Source organism: Micropterus salmoides, unplaced genomic scaffold, assembly GCF_014851395.1.
Source record: "Micropterus salmoides isolate LMB-PRFRI ecotype aquatic unplaced genomic scaffold, ASM1485139v1 Ms_hic_scaffold_8, whole genome shotgun sequence".
NCBI lineage: Eukaryota > Metazoa > Chordata > Actinopteri > Centrarchiformes > Centrarchidae > Micropterus > Micropterus salmoides.
The window spans coordinates 16209415-16232172 of record NW_024044570.1 but is presented as its reverse complement, the minus strand read 5'-3'; the positions used below and the strand labels follow the sequence as shown (position 1 = coordinate 16232172).

At 39.1% G+C, this 22758-nt stretch overlaps 1 protein-coding gene across 3 annotated transcripts; it reads right to left on the bottom strand.

The window, feature by feature from the left end:
• Window positions 1-5175: 5175 nt before the first annotated feature.
• LOC119893888 (anoctamin-9) lies at window positions 5176-20495 on the bottom strand. Of its 3 annotated transcripts, XM_038706274.1 has the most exons (25): window positions 20295-20495; window positions 20051-20167; window positions 19265-19339; window positions 19030-19152; window positions 18774-18910; window positions 18414-18463; window positions 18266-18324; window positions 17557-17636; window positions 15027-15161; window positions 14850-14943; window positions 14710-14770; window positions 13413-13495; window positions 13207-13311; window positions 12832-12996; window positions 12519-12555; window positions 9588-9699; window positions 8958-9015; window positions 8730-8827; window positions 8425-8621; window positions 8179-8331; window positions 7933-8080; window positions 7727-7849; window positions 7226-7319; window positions 6921-7033; window positions 5176-5791 (listed from the first exon to the last, which is right to left on the bottom strand). In XM_038706274.1, the coding sequence occupies exons 2-25, from the start codon at window positions 20087-20089 to the stop codon at window positions 5776-5778; spliced, it is 2355 nt and encodes a 784-aa protein (XP_038562202.1). In that variant the 5' UTR covers window positions 20090-20167; window positions 20295-20495; the 3' UTR covers window positions 5176-5775. The 3 variants fall into 3 exon arrangements, with proteins under 3 accessions (XP_038562202.1, XP_038562205.1, XP_038562204.1); XM_038706277.1 differs by lacking the exon at window positions 20051-20167; XM_038706276.1 differs by lacking the exons at window positions 5176-5791; window positions 20295-20495 and adding an exon at window positions 5808-6789 and having other exon boundaries at window positions 20051-20288.
• Between the last annotated feature and the right edge of the window lie 2263 nt (window positions 20496-22758).

The following is a 22758-nucleotide window of genomic DNA, read 5'->3' as shown; positions in this document are numbered from 1 at the left end:
TTTTTAATGCATTAATAATGCATTATTCTCATACTGAATTGTTTCATAAAGCAGCTTCCCAAGATATTAATAGTGGCTCTTGGAGTATACTAGTAATAAATTACTAATATGCTGAAATGCTAATAAATGTTCAGGGAACACATTTAAAATATATTTAAACTGTTCAAGTATAGCACAAAAGGGTATTTAAGTCAAATTTAAAAAAGTACATTTAAATTACAGTAAAGGTACTTAAAAGGTCCATTAACACAACTAAGTATTAAAATATATTGCAATTATCTTAAAGTTGACCAAGTATTTCTAAAATGACACTTTAATGATGAGATGAGAATGACACATACTTTAAGTTGTTCCAAAATAACACATTTAATATACACTTAGTATAGTACAATTAAAATATGATAAGTAGCACTTTTTTTGGATGCACTTAAGTATATTTCTTTTTCACTTGGGAACAGGGATACCATGGTCCTTAAACCAGATACTGGTAGCTTTGGCACTGTGTGCAGGTGCCAAGTCCTGTTGGAAAATGAAATCTACATCTCCATAAAGTTGGTCAGCAGCAGGAAGCATGAAGTGCTCTAAAACTTCCTGGTAGACGGCTGCGTTGACCTTGGACCTCAAAACACAGTGGACCAATACCAGCAGATGACATGGCACCCCAAACCATCACTGACTGTGGAAACTACAGTGGACTTCAAGCAACGTGGAGTCTGTGCCTCTCCTCTCTTCCTCCAGACTCTGGGACCTTGATTTCCAAAGGAAATGCAAAATTTACTTTCATCAGCGAACATAACTTTGGACCACTCAGCAGCAGTCCAGCCCTTTTTGTCTTTAGCCCAGACGAGACGCTTCTGACGCTGTGTCTTGTTCAAGAGTGGCTTGACACAAGGAATGCGACATTCTTGAAGCACTGAGCATCCTCTCCAGGGTGTGGTTATCCCTATTGCTTGTACACTTTTTTCTACCACATCTTTTTCTTCCCTTCGCCTCTCTATTAATGTGCTTGGACACAGAGCTCTGTGAACAGCCAGCCTCTTTAGCAATGACCTTTTGTGTCTTGCCCTCCTTGTGCAAGGTGTCAGTGGTCGTCTTTTGGACAGCTGTCAAGTCAGCAGTCTTCCTCCCGATTGTGTAGCCTACAGAACTAGACTGAGAGACCATTTAAAGGCCTTTGCAGGTGTTTTGAGTTAATTAGCTGATTAGTGTGTGGCACCAGGTGTCTTCAATATTGCACCTTTTCACAATATTCAAATTTTATGAGATACTGATTTTGGGGTTTTCATTAGCTTTTAAGTTATAATCATAAAAATAAAAAGGAATGAACACTTGAAATATGTCAGTCTGTGTGGAATGAATGTATACATTATACAAGTTTCACTTTTTGAACGGAATTACTGAAATAAATAAACTTTTTTATGATATTCTAATTATATGACCAGCACCTGTATAAAGCATGAGAAAATGTATTTATTTGCTATTAATAAAGTAAACTTGTACAAGTCTAAAACTCTATGTAAAGGGTGCCTTATTAGCTAGTGGTATAGTGTTCAACTTTTTATTTACATTGTATCAACGTACATTATGGTGAAACTGTCCACACAGTTCTGAATTTGCAGAGTTTTTGTCAACTTTAGTCCTTAAAACGGACAAAGTTATTATTGTAGGGGACTTTAATATTCATGTGGACGTTGAGAATGACAGCTTTAGTACTGCGTTTATCTCTCTGTTAGATTCCATTGGCTTCTCTCAGAGTGTTCATGAACCGACTCACTGTTTTAACCACACCCTCGACCTTGTTTTGGTGTATGGTATTGAAATTGAATATTTAGTGGTGTTCCCACAGAATCCCTCTTTGTCCGACCACTGTTTGATAACTTTTGAGTTTGTATTGCTGAACTACTCGCCATTGGGCAAAAATTTCTATACAAGATGTCTGTCTGATAGTGCTATAGCTAAATTTAAGGATGCGATTCCATCAGCTCTAAATACATTATCTAGTCACAAAGTAACGGAGGACTCCTATGCTAATTTCAGTCCCTCCCAAATCGATCATCTTGTTGATAGTGCTGCAGGCTCGCTGCGAATGACACTCGACTCTGTAGCCCCTCTAAAAAAGAAAATACTAAAACAAAGACGGTTAGCTCCATGGTATAATACTGAAACTCGCAAATTAAAGCAAATATCGCGGAAACTTGAGAGGAATTGGCGTTCCACCAAAGTGGAAAATTCTCGTTTAATTTGGCAAGATAGTCTTAAAACTTATAGGAAGGCCCTCCGTAATGCTAGAGCAGCGTACTACTCGTCATTAATAGAGGAAAATAGGAACAACCCAAAGTTTCTTTTCAGCACTGTAGCCAGGCTGACAGAGAGTCACAGCTCTATTGAGCCAAGTATTCCCATAGCTCTCAGTAGTTACGATTTCATGAGCTTCTTTAATGATAAAATTCTAGCTATTAGAGACAAAATTCACCAAGACCTGCCCTCAACTGGCACCGACTTATCTCTTAACTCAGGAACCTTAGAAACAGCTGTAGAACCAGATACATGTTTAGACTGTTTTGCTTCCCTCAATCTTTACCAACTAACTTCAATAATTTCTTCATCTAAACCATCAACTTGCCTCTTAGACCCCATCCCGATTAGGCTGCTTAAAGATGTTTTACCCTTAGTCAGCACCTCTATACTAGATATGATCAATCTATCTTTATCAACAGGCTATGTACCACAGTACTTTAAAGTAGCTGTAATTAAACCTCTTCTGAAAAAGCCCAAACTTGATCCGGATGTTTTAGCAAACTATAGACCTATATCTAACCTTCCATTTCTCTCTAAGGTCCTGGAGAAAGCAGTTGCTAAACAGCTGTGTGACTTTCTACAGAGCAATAGTTTATTTGAGGATTTTCAGTCAGGATTTAGAGCTCATCATAGCACAGAGACAGCACTGGTGAAAATTACTAACGACCTCCTTATTGCATCAGACAAAGGACTTGTCTCTGTACTGGTTTTATTAGATCTTAGTGCTGCATTTGATACCATTGACCATCAGATCCTATTGCAGAGACTGGAACATTTCATGGGCATTAAAGGAACCGCTCTAAGCTGGTTTAAGTCCTATTTATCAGATCGATTTCAGTTTGTACATGTTAACGATGAGTCCTCCATGCATGCCAAAGTTAGTCATGGAGTTTCTCAAGGATCTGTCCTCGGACCAATCCTCTTCACTTTATATATGCTTCCTTTAGGCAATATTATCAGGAAACATTCCATAAGCTTTCATTGTTATGCAGATGATACTCAGTTATATCTATCGATCAAGCCAGATGAAACTCATCAGTTAGCTAAACTTCAAATGTGCCTTCAGGATGTTAAAACCTGGATGACCTGTAATTTTCTCATGTTAAACTCAGATAAAACTGAAGTTATTGCTCTGGGGCCTAAGCACCTCCGTGACGCATTATCTAAAGATATAGTTTCCCTGGATGGCATCGCCCTGGCCTCCAGCACCACTGTGAGGAATCTTGGAGTTATCTTTGATCAGGACATGTCGTTTAAGTCTCACATTAAGCAAATTTCAAGGACCGCCTTTTTTCACCTACGTAATATTGCATTGAACATCCTGTCTAAAAATGATGCAGAAAAACTAGTCCATGCATTTGTTACTTCTAGGCTGGATTACTGCAATTCCTTATTATCAGGCTGCTCGAAAAAGTCCATTAAGACTCTTCAGCTGATCCAGAATGCTGCAGCACGTGTTCTGACAGGAACCAGGAAAAGAGATCACATTTCTCCTGTTTTAGCTTCTTTGCATTGGCTTCCAGTAAAATCCAGAATAGAATTTAAAATCATTCTTCTTACCTACAAAGCTCTTAATGGTTAGGCACCATCTTATCTTAAAGAGCTCATAGTACCTTACTACCCCACCAGAGCACTGCGCTCCCAGAATGCAGGGTTACTTGTGGTTCCTAGAGTCTCCAAAAGTAGACTAGGAGCCAGAGCGTTCAGCTATCAAGCTCCTCTCCTGTGGAACCAGGTTCCAGTTTGGGTTCAGGAGGCAGACACCATCTCCACATTTAAGAGTAGGCTTAAGACTTTCCTCTTTGATAAAGCTTATAGTTAGGGCTGGCTCAGGTGAGTCCTGAACCATCCCTTAGTTATGCTGCTATAGGCCTAGACTGCTGGGGGATTTCCTATGATGCACTGAGCTCCTCTCTCCTCTACTTTCTCTCCCTCTGTATGCAACCTCATCCCATTATTGCATGTTACTAACACAACTTCTCCCCTTTCTGGTAGTCTTGTGCTTTCTCGTCTCTCTCCTCTCTCCTATCACTTCCTGCAGGTTTTCTAGCTCTGGAGCTGTGGAGTCTGGATCTGTGGTTGCGGGTCACCTGCTGCCCCCGTGTTCCTGCTCGACACCCTCTGCTGCAACGACTATTGTTGCTAGTCTTATTGTTATTATTGTTATTATAATCATTAACATTATGATTGTTACCATTAACACTATTATAAATATCTGTACCATTTTTCATTTAGTCTATAGCAACATCACCTTCACTGTCTGTACCTCTGTGTGTATATTGTGTAGGCTGCCTCCCTCCCCTCTCTCTCTCCTTACATCCCTCTTTTTCTCTCTATTCCTCTCCTGCGCTCTCTCTCTCTCTCCCTCTCTCTCTCCTTCACCCCCAACCGGTCGAGGCAGATGGCCGCCCACCCTGAGCCATGGTTCTGCTCGAGGTTTCTGCCTCTTAAAAGGAAGTTTTTCCTTGCCTCTGTCGCCTAGTGCTTGCTCTTGGTGGGAACTGTTGGGCTTCTGTAAATATCATCACAGAGTACAGTCTAGACCTGCTCTTTTATGAAAAGCGCTGTGAGATAACTGTTGTTGTGATTTGGCGCTATATAAATAAAATTGAATTGAAATTGAACTGCTAGGAATACATTCCAGGTGGATACATTTTGTTATATTTTGTACATAAAAAAATCTAAGTCTAAAAATATTGAGACTAAGAAATAACAGAACAAGTTCTCCGCCGGTCATTATATCCCCCAAATTCCCATAATCAATGGAAAAGAAGGGTATGACCTCAGTGTCCTCAATAACAGCTGAAGTCCTGAAGACAGCACAGACATGAAAGTAGCCATTATTGAAATACATATGGCACCAACACAAAATCTCAACTGTGACACACTTTTTAATTGACAAACTTCAATTTAAGACATTACATGAGGCCCAAAAGTTTCCTCTTTTATTTAATAATAGAAAATATTATAATGCAAAACATTCTTGTGTCTGTTTTACAAAAGACACCATCACATTCTGTCTGCAGTAATGACATTCATCAGCTGTTTTACAATATAAGGCAACATCGTAACACACAATCGGTACTGTGAGAGCAGTAGCAGTATAAATTATCTTCAGGCTTTCAATATAAACACTCACATACGTCTCACAAATATAGAGATCCAACAAGCTGTCAGTACATTCTTAAAATAGAATAAGAATAATTTCATGAAAGACATGGTCAGTAAAATCAGTTACTGTACACTTGTTTTGTCCAAGAAGTCCATTTCACAGACGAGAATCCAGATAGCCAGCACTTAACATTTGACTGCAAACAATAAAAGGGAGTGAGAGCCCTCTGTCTGAACTCTTCAGAGAGATGATTAATGGCTCTGAAGTTGACTCAACACTGTGATAGTCTGGATACTAATGCACAAGGCGACACTGGGTTCATGTTCTCAGGGAAATATGGGCAACATTAAAGTGTCTGAATGCTGTCATGCTTCAAATGAACTGTAAGAAAAGCAAGTTAGTTGGGGTTAGTTGCAGCATCTATGTCAATGTGGTCACAACAATGCAAAGCACATCTCAAAAACAGACTTCCAAATGTTGTCTCTGGTACAACCAAATATAATAAACATATTACAAACTACAAATGCCAGATTTGTAGTTATGAGTCATCAGGTGATTACATTTCAGTTAAATATTTCAAAGTAAAGGTACCATTAAATGTGGGTGGAATATTCATTTTAAAATATATACGTCTTAGAATTAATTCATGAAGAGTCAGGAAGAGTAATGCTGGCTGTGTTGTAAATCTATCATGAAGCACCATTTGCTTTCTGAAGAAAGACATCACAGCGAAGTGCTAATAACAGTGGGATAACATTTTAAGGTTCTTGGTGGTTCCCAAAAAGGGGGGAGGCTTCATGACAAAGGGAGTGAAACTAAAATTGAGTAGAACTTTTTCGGAGGAAACATTTTGACTTGTTTGCTGCTGACAAAGGTCTATGAATCTGATTCATTAGAGAAAGGAGAGATCTGATGCTAGAAAGGCTATCAAGATCCAGCTTAGCTAGATTTTTTCAGCCAGCAAAACGACAGTGTAAAGCACAAGATAGGCAGACTTTTGACAGGGAAATAAGTAAAGTATGCTAATCAACCAAACTCATCAGTCAAACTCAAAGTTTGATGATGCCTATCTTGCTCTCGGTATAACCACATACATAGCAGGAGCACCTTGTGTCTGACAGTAAGGAAAAAGTTTAACTTAAATTTTTAATTTGCTTATCAGAAACATGCAGTTCATGTTTGGGCTTGAGATGCACCAATCCTACTTTTTCTCTCCTGATACTGATTCCAATATCGAGCACCAGTCCAGTGCTCTCCCCCCCCCCCCCCTCCCCCCACCCAGCATAGACACAGATCAGAACCAGAGTGCTGGACAGATAGGAGTGCTATATTTTTTGTTTACAGTTTGCATTGTTCACAATTTCCAGGATCAGTTCCTCCTACAGTTAAATATAGTAGAAAAAAACACAATGAATTCCAATGATCCCCGAGCTGGTATTATTGAAATGGGATGTAATGTATGAAAACAAATTAGTAGGATTGTACTATCCACATATTATTTGAGACTCACCTGAGTTCCTGTTTTAGTCTGTTGAGTTTATCAAAGAGTCTATTATTCTTGACCTGCATGGGAGCGCTCGGTACAAACCAGGCTGCAATGAACTTGCATATGACGACAACGTGCTGCAAGCAGAGAGGAAAATGAATGTTATCTCCTTTTATAGCTGTGAAAATGTGGTTTGATTAATCACACTGCCTGATTTCCTTATAGCCCAGCTCACTGTTCTGAAATCTATCTGTGACAAATTAAACATACAGTGAGTGGGGAGGATTTAGGGGGTTTTATGTTGGGTGCATGGTTTGGTCAAAGCTTACCTCAAACAGAATGACAAATGCAAAGCGCACAGCTAAAATTAGCCAAAACTGTGGGGTAAAATTGTAGTCCTCATTGCTCCTGTAGTCTTTATAGCTGTGAAGGAAAGGAAAACAGACCAGAACACAGATGTCATCTCCACATCAGTATTTTTTTTTTTATGTCAGCACAGGGGAAGATTGTGGGTACCAGCTGCAGTGATGGACAACCATTTTTAAGAAGAATGTAAACTTTATATAGCACTTCTATTACCTGAAAGTTACACAGTCCTCAAAGGAACGGTCACAATGCAATACTACCAGGATAACAGTTGAGTGTGAACATTGAAGTGTTATTAACACTGGTGGTGCTTTTGACTGAAATTCGTTCTCAAATTGTTCAATTTTTTCTCAAATTATATGTTTTGACTTTTGTTTCTCCAAAACCTAACTTAAATGTCAGAATTGTGCCAGTTAAATATCTTTTCAGTTGTGGAAGACAAATAAGATTAAAATAAAACAAACCTGCAGGAAGAGACATTCAAGCCACTATGAGTGACCATCTGATCTGCTGAAAACTCATTGTGTATGTTCTGGTCATCCATTCGTGCAATGGAGAGAGAGTTGTTGATGTAGCCAGCCATGCAGCTTGAAAAACAGAAGGATTTAATTAAAGTGAGTGTTGCACACGACAAAACATAAACATTTTCTAGAAGAAAGCACATTCTCACTCAATATCTGTTACTGTGCCATTGGCACACGGGCCATAGCGGTATTTGTAAACCAATCGAGGGATGAAGTCTGAAGAAACACCGATGACCAGCCCGTTCGCAATGACAGCTAAGACACCAATAGCCTCCAACACGTCTATCCACACACCTGAGGAAAGGAAACATTGGCGTGAGGAGAATTTTACCTGCAGTATAAACAGGCAAACTACAGTTTAACAACTTAAAAAGTTCAAATGTAACCCTCACCAATATCGTTGGTTTTCTTGGGAACCATTCTGCGCTCCAGAGTGACCATTTTAATGGCATCCAAGCGTATTTCAATGATATTATTAATGAGGGCTAGCAGAGGAGCAAGAGGAAATGCTGCCACAAATATGGTGGTAAAGCTGAACTGGATCACTAGGGAGAGATCAAAAAACAATATGATTTGCCATAACCAGTCCAGTATTTGTGTCTAATTATTGTTGTTAAAGCATTAAGCAGAGTTCATACCCATCTCCAGAAACTCATTGAAGAGGCTGAAGGAGTCAACATCATTGAGACGGTAGTTGCTGAGCCAGTCTCGAAGCTTACAGTTATCACACAGTTCAGCGCAGAGTTTTCCCTCTGATTCATCTTTTAGGTAGCAGTGGGCACATTTCCTCTGCAGCTTCTGGGTCCTTTTTCTCTTCAGCCACCTGCAGAGCACACTGATGCAAACAAGAGACAGCTTTTAAAATCCTGGACCCAACGTTAAGTAAAATGAATTATACAGCGCACATGTACAGTGTATAATCACAAATCTGATTTATACTTACGGGCCAGTGAACTCAAAGACATTGCTGATGGTTTGCTTGAGTACCATTATGATTGCCATTTGGATGAACAGGTCTGTGAGACATCCACTAGGATGACACTGTAAAGGGGAGAGTGGCACTTTTTGGATGCAATCAGATTTAATATTCAAATGTAAAATAGCAATTTTTGCTTTAAAATGGTAATTTAGTCATTCTTAATGGGATACACACAGTATTTATGTTACTCACCTCCTCTAGCCTCCATTTCCCTGCAATTCGGACGTAACCACCAGGATGGCCATTTATCCTGTCATGTATGTTACAAAAAAAAAAGTCTTTATTAGTCCGATTAATCGAGCCAATATCTGCCATTTTGAAATAATTGGCATCGGCCGATACCTGTACTCACGAGGCTGATATATATCAACCTAAATGACAGCAAATCTAATCTAAAACCATTATTGGCTAGTGTTAAATATTTAGTTATACTGTAGGGAATAATGTTGCTAAATATTGTCACTTCTGACGAACTGTACCCCACTCTCCCTTAAACACCTGTCACGTTCTAAGATCTACAGCATAACCCAATGCATTTTTTCTATTTCAGTAATTAATAAAAATTCCATCTAAAACAACATGTTACTGGCAAAGATAACCATGTATGTTAGATTGTACTCTGCATGGAATGGCTTTTCTTTGTTTTGATTTCAGCATTTTGTATTGGCCATCGGCTGCACTTGCTCTCTAAATATCGGCATAGACCATTTATAAACCCATATCGCTCGGCCACTACTTACAAGGCCATGAGGTTATGACATCAAGGAGAATAAGGAGAATGATTTCTTTAAGGTTTGATATTAATTTAATTTAACTCATTACCTGCCAAGAAAAAAGGCTACGTAGAAGAGGGAGGAAAAATAGGTGAAGAACTGGAAGGTGAACATCTTGACTGTGAAATTCTTCTCCGTGGCAGCAAACGATCTTGTTTTCTCTGGTGAAGACAGACTTCATGTCAGTGTTCATGCAGTTCACTATTTGGTCAGTTGATGGCACAATTGCACACACTTGAGAGACATCCTACTATAGAATTTCAATTTTCCATCTATTATGTTATTACCTCTATATTACATTTTATTTAAATAATCTGATGCTGATGCACAATATAAAATATATACTTTTGAGTGTTCAAATCTAAAGATTCATTTGGGTAATTTTTAGTGGCCTAAGCAGCCAAACCTCTAGCATTTCACATTAAAATAGTAAACACTCGAATTTCCCCCCATTTTGTTATTTATCTTGAAAACCTTCAGATTTATCTTATGAACCTTCGGCGGTTCTGAGCCCCAGGATGAGAAATTTTGCTCTACATTAGAGGACCAACAGAGTAGATCTTAAAGCAGTGCCCCTCATAACAGCCCATAATTTCATGATGATTCCTGCACATCTTTTTCCTCTTCAACCTCAGACTCAGTCTCTTTCCACTCCTACTGAATGGTTTGTTCTGAAACAGTTTACATCCAGTCATGCCTCGCCTTCCCTCTAGTTGCCCTCAGTGAGTTTCCCTCTTCAGAATACCACCTATTACATGTCTTTACAAGTGCCCCTCGCCTCTCATCTTCCCAATGAGTGTATATGGTGTGCCAGTTACAATGTCCACGTTAAGCCCTGAAAGCTGTGGTTTGTTCATGAACATGATAATTCCTTTATATAATAAAGAAATTGCTGCTATGTATATGTAAATTTGTCCATGGCAGTTTTTAAAAATAGTTTTGGATTTCTACAGCAATTGTTTTTAACATATGAATGCTGATTTGTGGGTTAAAAGTTGGGAATAAGTCTGCAGAAAGGGGTCAAAAGTCCACGAGGCACTTCCACCATGAGGCAATTTCTCAGTGGACATTGGATTGGATCTGTCTGTTATCTGTGTGTCTGACCTGCTTCCTGTCTGATTACCTGCCTTCCTACTTCATCCTCCCTGCATTTGTTTGCCTATTCTCACTGCCCACCACACTGACAACTGTAAAATTCAAATAACTGCTCATTTAACATGTTCTAATGCTGAATTATATTTTAAAAGGAAGATGTTTTAAAGATAACATTTAAATCTTCCTATAAACATGAGCCCACTTGATGTAATACCTAAAAAGGTTTTAATGAAAGTAATGGATTCTGTTGGGCCCCATTTGATCTCTGTTTTTAAACAGCTCCCTATCTACTGGTTGTGTCCCTGATTATTTTAAAACGGCTTGCGTGAACCCGCTTTTAAAGAAACCTGGTTTAGATCCCTCCCTCCCACAACATTTTAATTTCAAAACTGCCTTTTATTGCAAAGATTCTAGAAAGAATTGTGTCCAAACAATTGCTCACTGTACTGGAAAATAACAAATTATTTGAAAAGTTTCAAGAAGTACCACAGCACTGAGACTGTCCTGCTTAAAGTCACCAATGACCTTTTAATGTCTGCTGATGAAGGTCTGTGTTCAGTCCTGGTACTCCTGGACCTTAGTGCTGCTTTTGACACCATTGATCACAACATCATGTTAGACAGACTGAGGCACTGGGTGGTGATCTCTGGTACTGCCTTAGAATGGTTTTCATCCTACCTGTCAAATAGGAAGTTTTGCGTGTCTGTAAACAACTATGTCTCTTTGTTCTGTCCAGTTAATTATGGTGTGCCTCAGGGGTGGGTCTTAGGACCCATTTTGTTTTCCTTGTATCTGCTTCCCCTTGGACATATTATCCATAAACATGGCATTTCTTTTCATATTTATGCTGATGACACACAAATGTACTTGCCGTCAGATCCACAGATCCTGGAATGCTGAGTTCACTTAACAACTGCCTTTGTGAAGTTAAAAAAAGGATGTCAAATAATTTCCTCCAGCTGAACTCAGACAAAACAGAAATCCTGGTCATCGGGTCCCAGCAGTAAATCACATTAAGCCTGTTGCAAAGAACCTTGGTGTCTGGTTTGATAGTAATTTAAATTTCGAGCAGCACACCACAAAGCTTGTTCAATCATGTTTTTATCAACTTAGAAATATAGCAAAAATTCGATCTATCTATTTACTTTTAAGGACACCGAGACCATTTTACACGCCTTCATCTCATCACGCCTGGATTATTGCAACAGCCTTTTCACCTGTTTAACCCAAAAATCTACTGATCGACTCCAGACTGTCCAGAACTCAGCTGCCAGGCTTTTAACCAGAACAAAGAAATATGACCACATCACCCCTATTTTAGCTTAGAATTGACTTTAAAATTTTATTGATCACTTTTAAAGCTCTTCATGGCCTCTCGCCTTGTTATATTTCTGAACTTTTAGTCCCATACGCACCAGCACGTACCTTGAGATCCTCGGGCAGAGGTCTGTTGTCTGTTCCAGAGTCTCGACTGAAAACTAAAGGGGACAGAGCGTTTGCAGTCAGGGCCCGGAACAGCCTGCCCGAGGAAATCAGGTCGGCTGAGTCAGTGAACTCTTTTAAGTCCCTTCTTAAAACATACTTTTATAGGAGAGCCTTTCCCGATCTTATTTGACTTTATTTTATCCCTTTTATTTTATTCTATTTTGCTAATTTTATATGTATCTTAAACATGTATTTTGGTCTTTTCAATGTTTTCTTGCTTGTATTGTTGTCTTTTGGGTATTGTATTGTTGTCTTTGCACTTGTTGAAGCACTTTGTAACTTGTTTTTGAAAAGTGCTCTACAAATAAAGATTATTATTATTATTATTGTTATTATTATTATTCTTATTAGTGTGACTATTTGTTACAATATAAAAATGAAAAACAATGAATAAACATACCTATTTCACAGAGCTTCATGGCTACAATCCTGTTGATCTGCAAAGACAAAGAGATGGTCAGAATGTCTGTGAAGATTCTCAGTCATCCAGATCATAGTTATCCAACGAAGGTTAAAGTCAAGGGCAACTAGACTTGGTTGAAGATACTTCTTCAGTTCTGACTGACTGGTAGGGAAACTCAGCTATTTAACCGCAGTGGAGTGTTTGCCAGGATCGTCAATACCGCTGGTTCGTTGGTGTTCCTGGCTGTTGTAATGGTCAGAATCACAGAGAATAAAAAGCTACAGAGATGCACATTTAGAGACTTGTGTACCCGTGTCATGACAGTGATGATAAGGTAATGGACGACGGCCCCCAGCATCATTGCTCCTATGCTGGAGTGGTTGCTCAGGAACTCCCATGATCCCTCAGCCAAGAGCACTGCAGCAATTACCCTGAACACCACCAAGGCATGTGTCAGGCCAATTATCACCAATATCTGTGGAAATACAAAAACACTTACTTACAGTATGAGGGACTCCATTAACTACATCTTTTTGCTCCTTTAATTCTAACCTCAACTACTGTACATGCCTAAACCTGAATCTTACCCGACTTCAACCTGATTCTTACTTTAATCTGAACTCCAAAGATGTACAATCCCTTTAAATATTATATGTGAAGATTGTAAAAATGACAAGACCCCTACCATAGCTGTGACACAGATCAGAACCAGAGTGCTGCGCAGATAGGAGTGCTTATATTGTTTTGGTTCACAGTTTACGTTGTTCACAATTTCCAGAATCAGTTCCTCCTACAGTTATACATTATAGAAAAGAAAACACAGCCATGAATTCCAGTGATCACTGAACTGGTATTACTGAAATGGGATGAAATGTATGAAACTGATCATACCTCCTCCTCACACCAATCAGACACTTTCCATTCGCACACATAGGAAGCCCGATGTCTCTTCCAGAACTCCAAAAACAGTGTTGCTGTGAAGACCAGGGATTTATATGAGTTCATAAAGTCTACTGGAACAACAATATGACAAATGAGCCACAGTGACAGTTTTTGAAAACACAGATCTACATAGCCACAATAATTGTTGCCACTTTTGGGAAGTTTGGAAGGCAGCTGTGCATTAATCTTTCACTGAATATATGAAAATATTGACATGCCTCCATTTCACGTTTAACAACATTTAAGGAATGTATGCATTGTGCCATATACCCACATTTTAGCTTTTGGTCATAGTATACTGACACATGGCCAGTCATAAAAACTAATTTTAAGAGTTACAAAGATGGGGATTGTGTTGACGTTTTGGGAAGTAAGAAAACTTTGATTATAGTTTGGGTTTGTTGTCTTTTTTTCCAGACAGTGAATGAAAATTTATAGTGTATTACTTTTTGTTTTAAATCAGTATTGTAAAAGGACGTCCATTCAGCTGGCCACATTTTGGCCATACCAACACCAGTGTTCCACTTTTCTGTTCTTAATTCTCTTTCTTTACATCACCTCTCCCTCACACACTTCTGCTGATATACTCATGTTATTACTTTTTTGTAGACCGCAGTGGTTGTTGTAGTAAACTATACTCTTTCAACAGCTGCGCTAATAAATGTCAAAGTAAATTGTTATTTTGCCTGAATCCTTATTCTCTACAAGCTTTGATATGAGGAGAGTTCTGAAAGTGGTCTGTAAACATTTTAAAATCCACAAAGGTGTTAAAAGCAGAAAAGCTGAATAAGGCAATGAGAGTACATTTATATGTTCTTATAGATGACTGCTTGACCACCCCCATGGCCAGATGGCGCGGGCTGATTAAGATGTGAGAAGCCAGGACGAGTAGGTTTTCTCAGTGATGTGGCATCTCCTTGGCAGTACATGTCTCAGTGATTATAAAAACCATCCAAGCAGTTTCATTAAATACATTTGAGGCAGATAAAACAATTGTTTGTACAAGTTGTCCTGTATAGCCAAAAATGTTTGGGCGAATAAATGACAGTACTGTACTAGAGTTCTGCACTCTAATTTTCAATTATTTTTATTAAATTTTACTTTTTGTTTGGGTTTTAATGGCTACATTGCATCTGCAGGAAATATGACTGATAAATCACACTCTTCTATCTTAAACAGGAATACTGAAAAATAGTATTTCTATCAACACAAGAATAATCATGTCATATAGACACACAGAACTCACCCCACACTGCCATGAACATCGCAAAGAGCACTGTGCCATGATTATCGAACAGCAGGCTCACCTGTAAGACAACCCCAGCAGTGAGCACAAACAGACCAAAGTAGGCCATTAAGCAGTCTGCTGTAAATGCACTGATGTACCTTGGCATATGTACAGGTGTCAGAGAGCTGCCACACTTTGCATCTATTGTCACAAAGTGGACACATGACCGTGTCAGCCTCGCAAACCTCCTTTCTGCAACACAATGAGCACTTTATTTAATACAGTGCAAATGTTCTGTTATGACACAGATACTGTGGATCTGTGGAGAAACCTACATGAGAGGCGAGCTGTTGAAGTAGGCAAGGCCGTAAAGGAAGACTATGACCCCAATGATAGCAGGCGGGATAAGCAGATATGTGTACCAGCCCAACCACAGGTAGTACAAGGCCACCTTCTCCCCGAAGTAGTTCCTGACATGAGAACACACACACACACACACACACACAAGGAGAAAATGATGTAACCCATGAGGCACGGATGTGCACTATAATGCCCATACAAAAATGTCATACATACATTGCACATTTGCCACTGGCCATTTTATTAGGTACACCTGTTCAAATTATTGTGGCATGGTTGTTTTGCACCAGACAGGCTGGTCTGAGTATTTCAGAAACTGCTGATCTACTGGGATTTTAACACACAACCATCTTTAGAGTTTAAAGCAAAAAAAAGAAAATATCCAGTGAGCGGCAGTTGTGTGGACAAAAATGCCTTGCTGATGATGTCAGAGGTCAGAGGAGACTGGTCTGAGATGACTCGTTACAACCAACAAGGTATGCAGAAAACCACCTCTGAACGCACAACCTTGAAGCAGATGGGCTACAGCAGCAGAAGACCACACCGGGTGCTACTCCTATTGCCTAAGAACAAGAAACTGAGGCTACAATTCACACAGGCTCACCAAAATTGGACAATAGAGGATTAGAAAAACGTTGCCTGGTCTAATGAGTCTCGATTTCAGCTGCGACATTCAGAAGGTAGGGTCAGAATTTGGCGTAAAAAACATGAAAGTATCAATCCATCCTGCCTTGTATCAACGGTGGTGGTGGTGTAATGATGTGGAGAATATTTTCTTGGCACACTTTAGGCACCTTAGTACCAAATGAGCATTGTTTCTAGTCCTGAACCATCCCTTAGTTATGCTGCTATAGGCCTAGACTGCCGGGGGATTTCCTATGATGCACTGAGCTCCTCTCTCCTCTACTTTCTCTCCCTCTGTATGCAACCTCATCCCATTATCGCATGTTACTACCACAACTTCTCCCCTTTCTGGTAGTCTTGTGCTTTCTCGTCCCTCTCCTCCTATCACTTCCTGCAGGTTTTCTGGCTCTGGAGCTGTGGAGTCTGGATCTGTGGCTGCGGGTCACCTGCTGCCCCCGTGTTCCTGCTCGACACCCTCTGCTGCAACGACTATTGTTACTAGTCCTATTGTTATTATTGTTATTATAATCATTAACATTACGACTGTTACCATTAACACTACTATAAATATCTGTACCATTTTTCATTTAGTCTATAGCAACATCACCTTTACTGTATGTACCACTGTGTGTGTATATTGTGTAGGCTGCCTCCCTCCCCTCTCTCTCTCCTTCCATCCCTCTCTTTTTCTCTCTGTTCCTCTCCTGCCCTCTCTCTCTCTCTCCCTCTCTCTCCTTCACCCCAACCGGTCGAGGCAGATGGCCACCCACCCTGAGCCATGGTTCTGCTCGAGGTTTTCCCTGCCTCTGTCGCCTAGTGCTTGCTCTTGGTGGGAACTGTTGGGCTTCTGTAAATAGCATCATAGAGTACGGTCTCTCAAACTGATTTCTTGAACATGACAATGAGTTCACTGTACTCCAGTGGCCTCCACAGTCACCAGATCTCAATCCAATAGAGCCCCTTTGGGATGTGGTGGAGTGGGAGATTTGCATCATGGATGTGCAGCCAACAAATCTGCAGCAACTGCATGATGCTGTTATGTCAATGTGGACCAAAGACTCTGAGGAATGTTTCCACCACCTTGTTGAAAGTATGCAACCCGGTACTAGTAAGGTGTACCTATTATAGTGGCCAGTGAGTGTATATGAAGATACAATGATATTTGCAACAAATTTCATACAGATTTTGTCCATTATACTTATATTATTTTGCTGTAAATGTACTTCATAATATGTCCATGTTTATAATGTCATACACACAATGTACACGTTGTGCTGCTTAAGGCATATGCTTAAGAACCGTATGTGGTACTAAACCAATATTTGCTAAATTATAGTCAAATTATAATATCTGAGTTATGTTATATAAAGTTTATAAATTGTACATTTTACAACAAAAATTCTAGTATTCTTGATGTATTGTATTACAAAATAAATAAGTAAGTTATGAGGACAACATTTTTACAAAATGCTGAGCAATGCTATATAGTGGATCTTGTCACTATGGTATGCTGATAGGTCTAATGTGGGTGCTATAATAAAAAGCTGAAATTGTATCTCAAAGCTAATATAAATAGACATGTCACACACACACACACACACACACATTTTTTTACTTAAAATTGGAAACATGATGCATGTTTGCATTGCATTCTGCTGTTTGGACTAAATCTAAAGGCAACCACTCGAATCTGTATCAGCATTAAGTACTGTACATCATTTTAAATAATGAGTCCAAACAATGCCTGCACCCTGCGTAGGGAGGTGACATGTTTGCTGTTGTCTTGTTAACACTTGAACCTACTTCACAGGAAAACAATAACGCTGCAATAACTGCACCTGTAAAAAAACAGAGTAATGAATACGCTGTTGCTTTCCAAACCTGACAGCAGTTATGGGTTGCCCTTGGAGACAGGCTGTCCATCGTGCCCAGCTCTCCTTCAGTTCTCTCTGTTTCCTTTTCTGAAAAGAAGAAGCACAAATTTTGAATAAGCTTTGGAAATGTATTTACATTTTAATTTCCTGGCATCCACTTCACCTCCCACAGTGTTATTAAGTAAACAGAAGAACACGCATGTACGTGCTTATATGTACACATATGTATCAATGTATGCTCGTTGCTCACACACATGCCCACTTACTCCCAGCGCTGAATGACTCACTGCATTAATATGAACTGCATAGCATCTCTGTGAAATACTTTTTTTTTGGCAGCAATCTATTGCTTTGGAAGGCCACTGCCAAGTTTCACTTCATACTTTTAGACAAGGAAAAGAAGAGCAAAACACTTTAGCAACCACATGACAAGAAGATATTTATCAGATAATAGTGTCACTATCTTTAACATGAGGATGTGTGGGTGTACATGCAGAAATCAATGGCAGATATTGGTTTTTAACGGTATTATTCACATCTGTCATTAGGAAAATGTTCTCATGCATGACTACTTTACTTGAATCTACTGTTTTCATTCTTTATTCATACAATCTTTAAAGCACACGTTGACTGTTTTAGTCCTTTTAATAGCACAACTATCAGGACAGATATGGTGACAGTATTGCAAGGCTTTTAATGTATGTTAGGATTTTTACCTCATGCAGGCAGAACCTTGCCTCAAAAACATTCATCTTCAAAAGATCCCGCAGACTCTCTGGGAGAATAACAGGTGAGAAGCTTAAGAATAAAGATTAGATGTCTGGTTACCTGAGGAGGGTTATAAACACAGTAAGCCTTTCTCACCTCCTGAATGGATAGGGGTGTGATTTAAGATGAAATGGACAATCCTTATCCTGGAACAAAGAAAGATATCACTTGCAGCAAGAGACACTAAAAACTTCATTAATTCAGTCAAATTTCCATGGAGCCTTTGAAAATGGCCCTTTTAGTAATGATAAAGCTGTGATTAGAGATCATTTAGAATATCGCATTCATGCATTCATCACAATATCACATATTATTATCACAAAATATTAATTGTATTAATATGCTTCAGAGATCTTTTGCATGAGAAAATGCACATTTGTAACATATGGGGCACACAAACAATCCCAGATACTTCAAATAGCATCCTTGTTTGTTTAAAATGTCAACATGTTTTACCTGGTGCTGAGCGGTACAACGTTCTGATCCGAGCTCCAATTACAAGCATCAGACACTTTGAGCAGATATCTGTACTTCTCAAACAATTCTTTGGGCGCTTGAATCCCATAGAAGACGAGCTCTTCATTTATAATTTCCTAACAGGAATAAATTAAAGTTAAATGAATGACTCACATGACCTCTACAACACATGTTCAGCCAGGAGTGATGAAGAAAAGAAAGAATTAAGAGAACTGGTGTTTAATTGAACACTTACTGTGACTTTAAGATTCTTTTTTTTCAGTTCTACAATATATTCAGTTTGCTTCTTGAAAGTCTGTTTGTCCTGTTTATCACTTGTTTTGGCAACCAGGACATAGTCATATGATAGTGGAGTGTGCTGTGTGGAAAAAATGATATGCCAAAGTCAGACTTTCGGACATTAAATGGATGGATCTTAACCTGCAAATTAGTTAGCATGTTGTGATTGTCAACACATTATGCATTCTTACCACAGGAGGAAGTGATGTCTGTTCATTGCCGTTCTCTCTTACCACTCCCATTAATTCCAGTAGTTCTATACTGGGCTACACAAGAAAATATTGATAAGAATAACACAAGGAGAAGTCATCCACACAATTATGGCAAATGTACACACCAATAAGATATGAAACACATGATATACAATGATTTTACCATATGGGATCAACTGGTTTCGTCATCCCACTCATTTGTACTAAAAAAAGCTTGTGAAAATATGCAGAAAGGTTATCATCTACAAAAGAATCCTGTCAAACTGTGACGCGGGGGTGTGTCAATGAATGCCACAGTGCTGAGAATAGACTGTGGTGATCCTGACTCACCTTGGAGGACTGTCAGTGCAGAGGGTTAATCCACCCTGACTGGACAGCATGGCATGTAGATGTGCTCTCACCATTATGCCAACCCATGCTATTCACTCAACAGAGCAGTCTACACATGGTTACATGTAGGCTAACACAGTGGACAGGACGTAGCAACACAATCTCAACGTTATGATACCAGTGTGGTGCAAACATCCCATTCAATCCTAATTCAGATTAAAGCACTGCCATGCAGTCTAGTCTTGATATGTGTAAAGGTGTGTCTCGTACAGCACTGGAATGAGCCTCTGGTGGACCTATTTAGTCTAACAAGTGCAGTATTGGCAGTCATGAAAAAGGCAGCAGGCCTGTGGTAACATAACAGAAGCTGAAAGTAGCTTATGTATCGATAAAATCTCTGTATTAGTAGGTTACGTATGGGTCATTTTCACCTACCTGCCTCCTGTGGACGGGCATGACGAGTAGCTGCTGCATGTAAATTACCGCATTAAAAAAACGCCTCAGTCATTGAATGATCCCACCGGCTCTCGGTCAGCTCACCGATATGCCCGACTAAAGAATGACATGACGGCTCTTGAACAGGCGGTAGGTAGCCTAACTTCCGCACTTCCTCCAGGAACAAACGAAACCTTTTGTTGTTGTATTACTAGGTAAGGAATGTAAAAAAAAGCGACTCTACCTGTTGCTGGTGTCACAACATTTATCTTTGTAGCCACCACCTTTTTTTCTCAGTTCAGTTTCAGTACAGCGATGCGGTCATCAAGCATACATACAAACAAACAAACAAACAAACAAACAAACTGGGTCTACTGTGAGTTTCGGTGGCTGCAGAAGGATAGAGACCATCTCGATGAGGATTGCCAGGTGCATTGGAATGGCATATTTGTGTTGCCTCCTCCTCACCGATGCAAGATAACAAATATCATCCACTAGATGGAAGCAAACGCAGTGATTTTAACTGTATTTTAACATTGGCTGAATCATCCTACACACATCAGACTGTGACATTTGTAAAAACAAAAAACATTGTCACTTGTAGGACTTTGAGTCATAAAATTACAATTTGAAAGCATCTCAAGGTCCCTAATGGAAAGAAAGGATGAGCAGAGTCATTACCATTCACAGCAGAACAGATAAGTCTTGAGGGACCAAACCAACATGAAAAATATACAAAATGTAGAAAATAGATCCAATTATTGTCGATATTAAACTTTAATTTGTTAGCGATAGTTGTTTCCTTGTAGCCATTAAGCTACTATTAATATAGCTGAAATAACCAACTCCAAGCTATCTACAGTAGTCTAACTATAGCTAACTAAATAAACGTATTATTATTATTATTATTATTACATGAATTAAACTCACCTTTTTAGATGTTCAGTGGAGAGAGCTTCATTTATTGAATATGTAAATGGAATTCATATTATTTTATGGAGATTATAGCTCTATAAATTGTTGCTTCAGCTTCTGCTTCTTCTGACAACGGATAAAACAAGTTACAGTAGCCTACCAAAACAAAAGTCAACAATGATAGGCTACAGGTATGTTGACTCAAGATTTATCCTCTGTAATCCTGACCAGACATTTAACAGATTTACACTTAAAGCTTTTACTGGCGGAAGTAACTCTACTTACCGTAAAAGTTCAATTAGGCCTAATAGCTCCGGCTTTTATATGCTTAAATCACTGGCATCACTCTGCCTATATTTGAGACAGATTTCTACATCGGACAACCTTTACCATAACGGTAAATCTGAATGAATTATACCACGGTGCTCCTTGTTTCTAAACGATTGAATTGTGGAGAATCCTACCGATCTAACAATGTGGCGCTTAGAACTAGCTCAAGCAGGTTTTATACATCCAAAGAACGACCAGGCCAGTAAAAGGGACAGGTGTCTAATTGGGACTAGGCTTTTAACTGACGTTTTACTGTACACTTTTGAAGGTAGGCTACTTGAACTTTACCTGAAAATATCCGTTTATATTGTACCGTTTACTCCACAATATAGGCTATTATAGTGTTATATTTATATTATGCATACAGAATAGGCTATGACCAATCCAATAAAATATGATGCAGTGTGACAGATTAAACTACCCAACAGAATATAAAACTGTATTAAATTGTAATCCACCTTATCCACACTGAAATGCTGATAATGCATAAATGGTAGTAATCCATTAATATAATATAAATAGTACCCTCAAAAAAGGTCAATATGTATTGTATAGTGTGACTAGTATATTTTACTAATACTGTTTTACTTAAGATGTTAACATTACATTTAAACATTTGGCAGACGCTTTTATCCAAAGCGACTTACATTTGAGGAACAACATACAAGCATCAACAGAGCGTCAGTCCAGCACAAGATCTACAACTGACAATACATACTAGTAAGTGCAGAAATAAATACTAGTAAGAGCATGTATGGCATCAATTGGGTAAAAAAAATACCTAGGGAAAGAACTAAGAGTTAAAAGTGCAATCAATACAAGAGAATTGTAAGGGGATAGAAGCAGAAGGGCACAGGAAGTGCATGTTACAGGTTAGAGGTGTTATAAGAGAAAGTGTTCTCGGAAGAGATGAGTTTTTAGGAGCTTCTTGAAGTTAGAGAGGGACGCCCCTGCTCTGATGGCATGTGGTAGCGCGTTCTACCATTGTGGTGTCACAGATAAGAACAACCGGGAAATGCAGGATTGTTACCTGGAGTGGTGATGGAGCAGTGGATAGGCTATATGCCTTTGGTGTGAGAGACCCAGTTTCAAATCCACTGTGAGACACCATTGTGTCCCTGAGCAAGACACTTAACCCCTAGTTGCTCCAGAGGCGTGCGACCCCTGACATATATAGCAATTGTAAGTTGCTTTGGATAAACGCGTCAGCTAAATGAGGTGATGTTACCTGTAAGGCGGTTGTTTTTATTAAACTACATTAGAGTCTTGCTGTGTTTAAACATGGCTGAATATTTCCATATTTCTGTAGCTATCTGCTCTGTACTATTTACTCTATACACTTGCCGTTGGAGACATCCATAGGCCTTCTTGATAGGTTATTTGTGAGCTTATGATGTGGGTCTCAAATGTGATTCCCATTGCACAGCCCTGTGGACCTATTTCTGTTTTCCACCCTTTCTCTT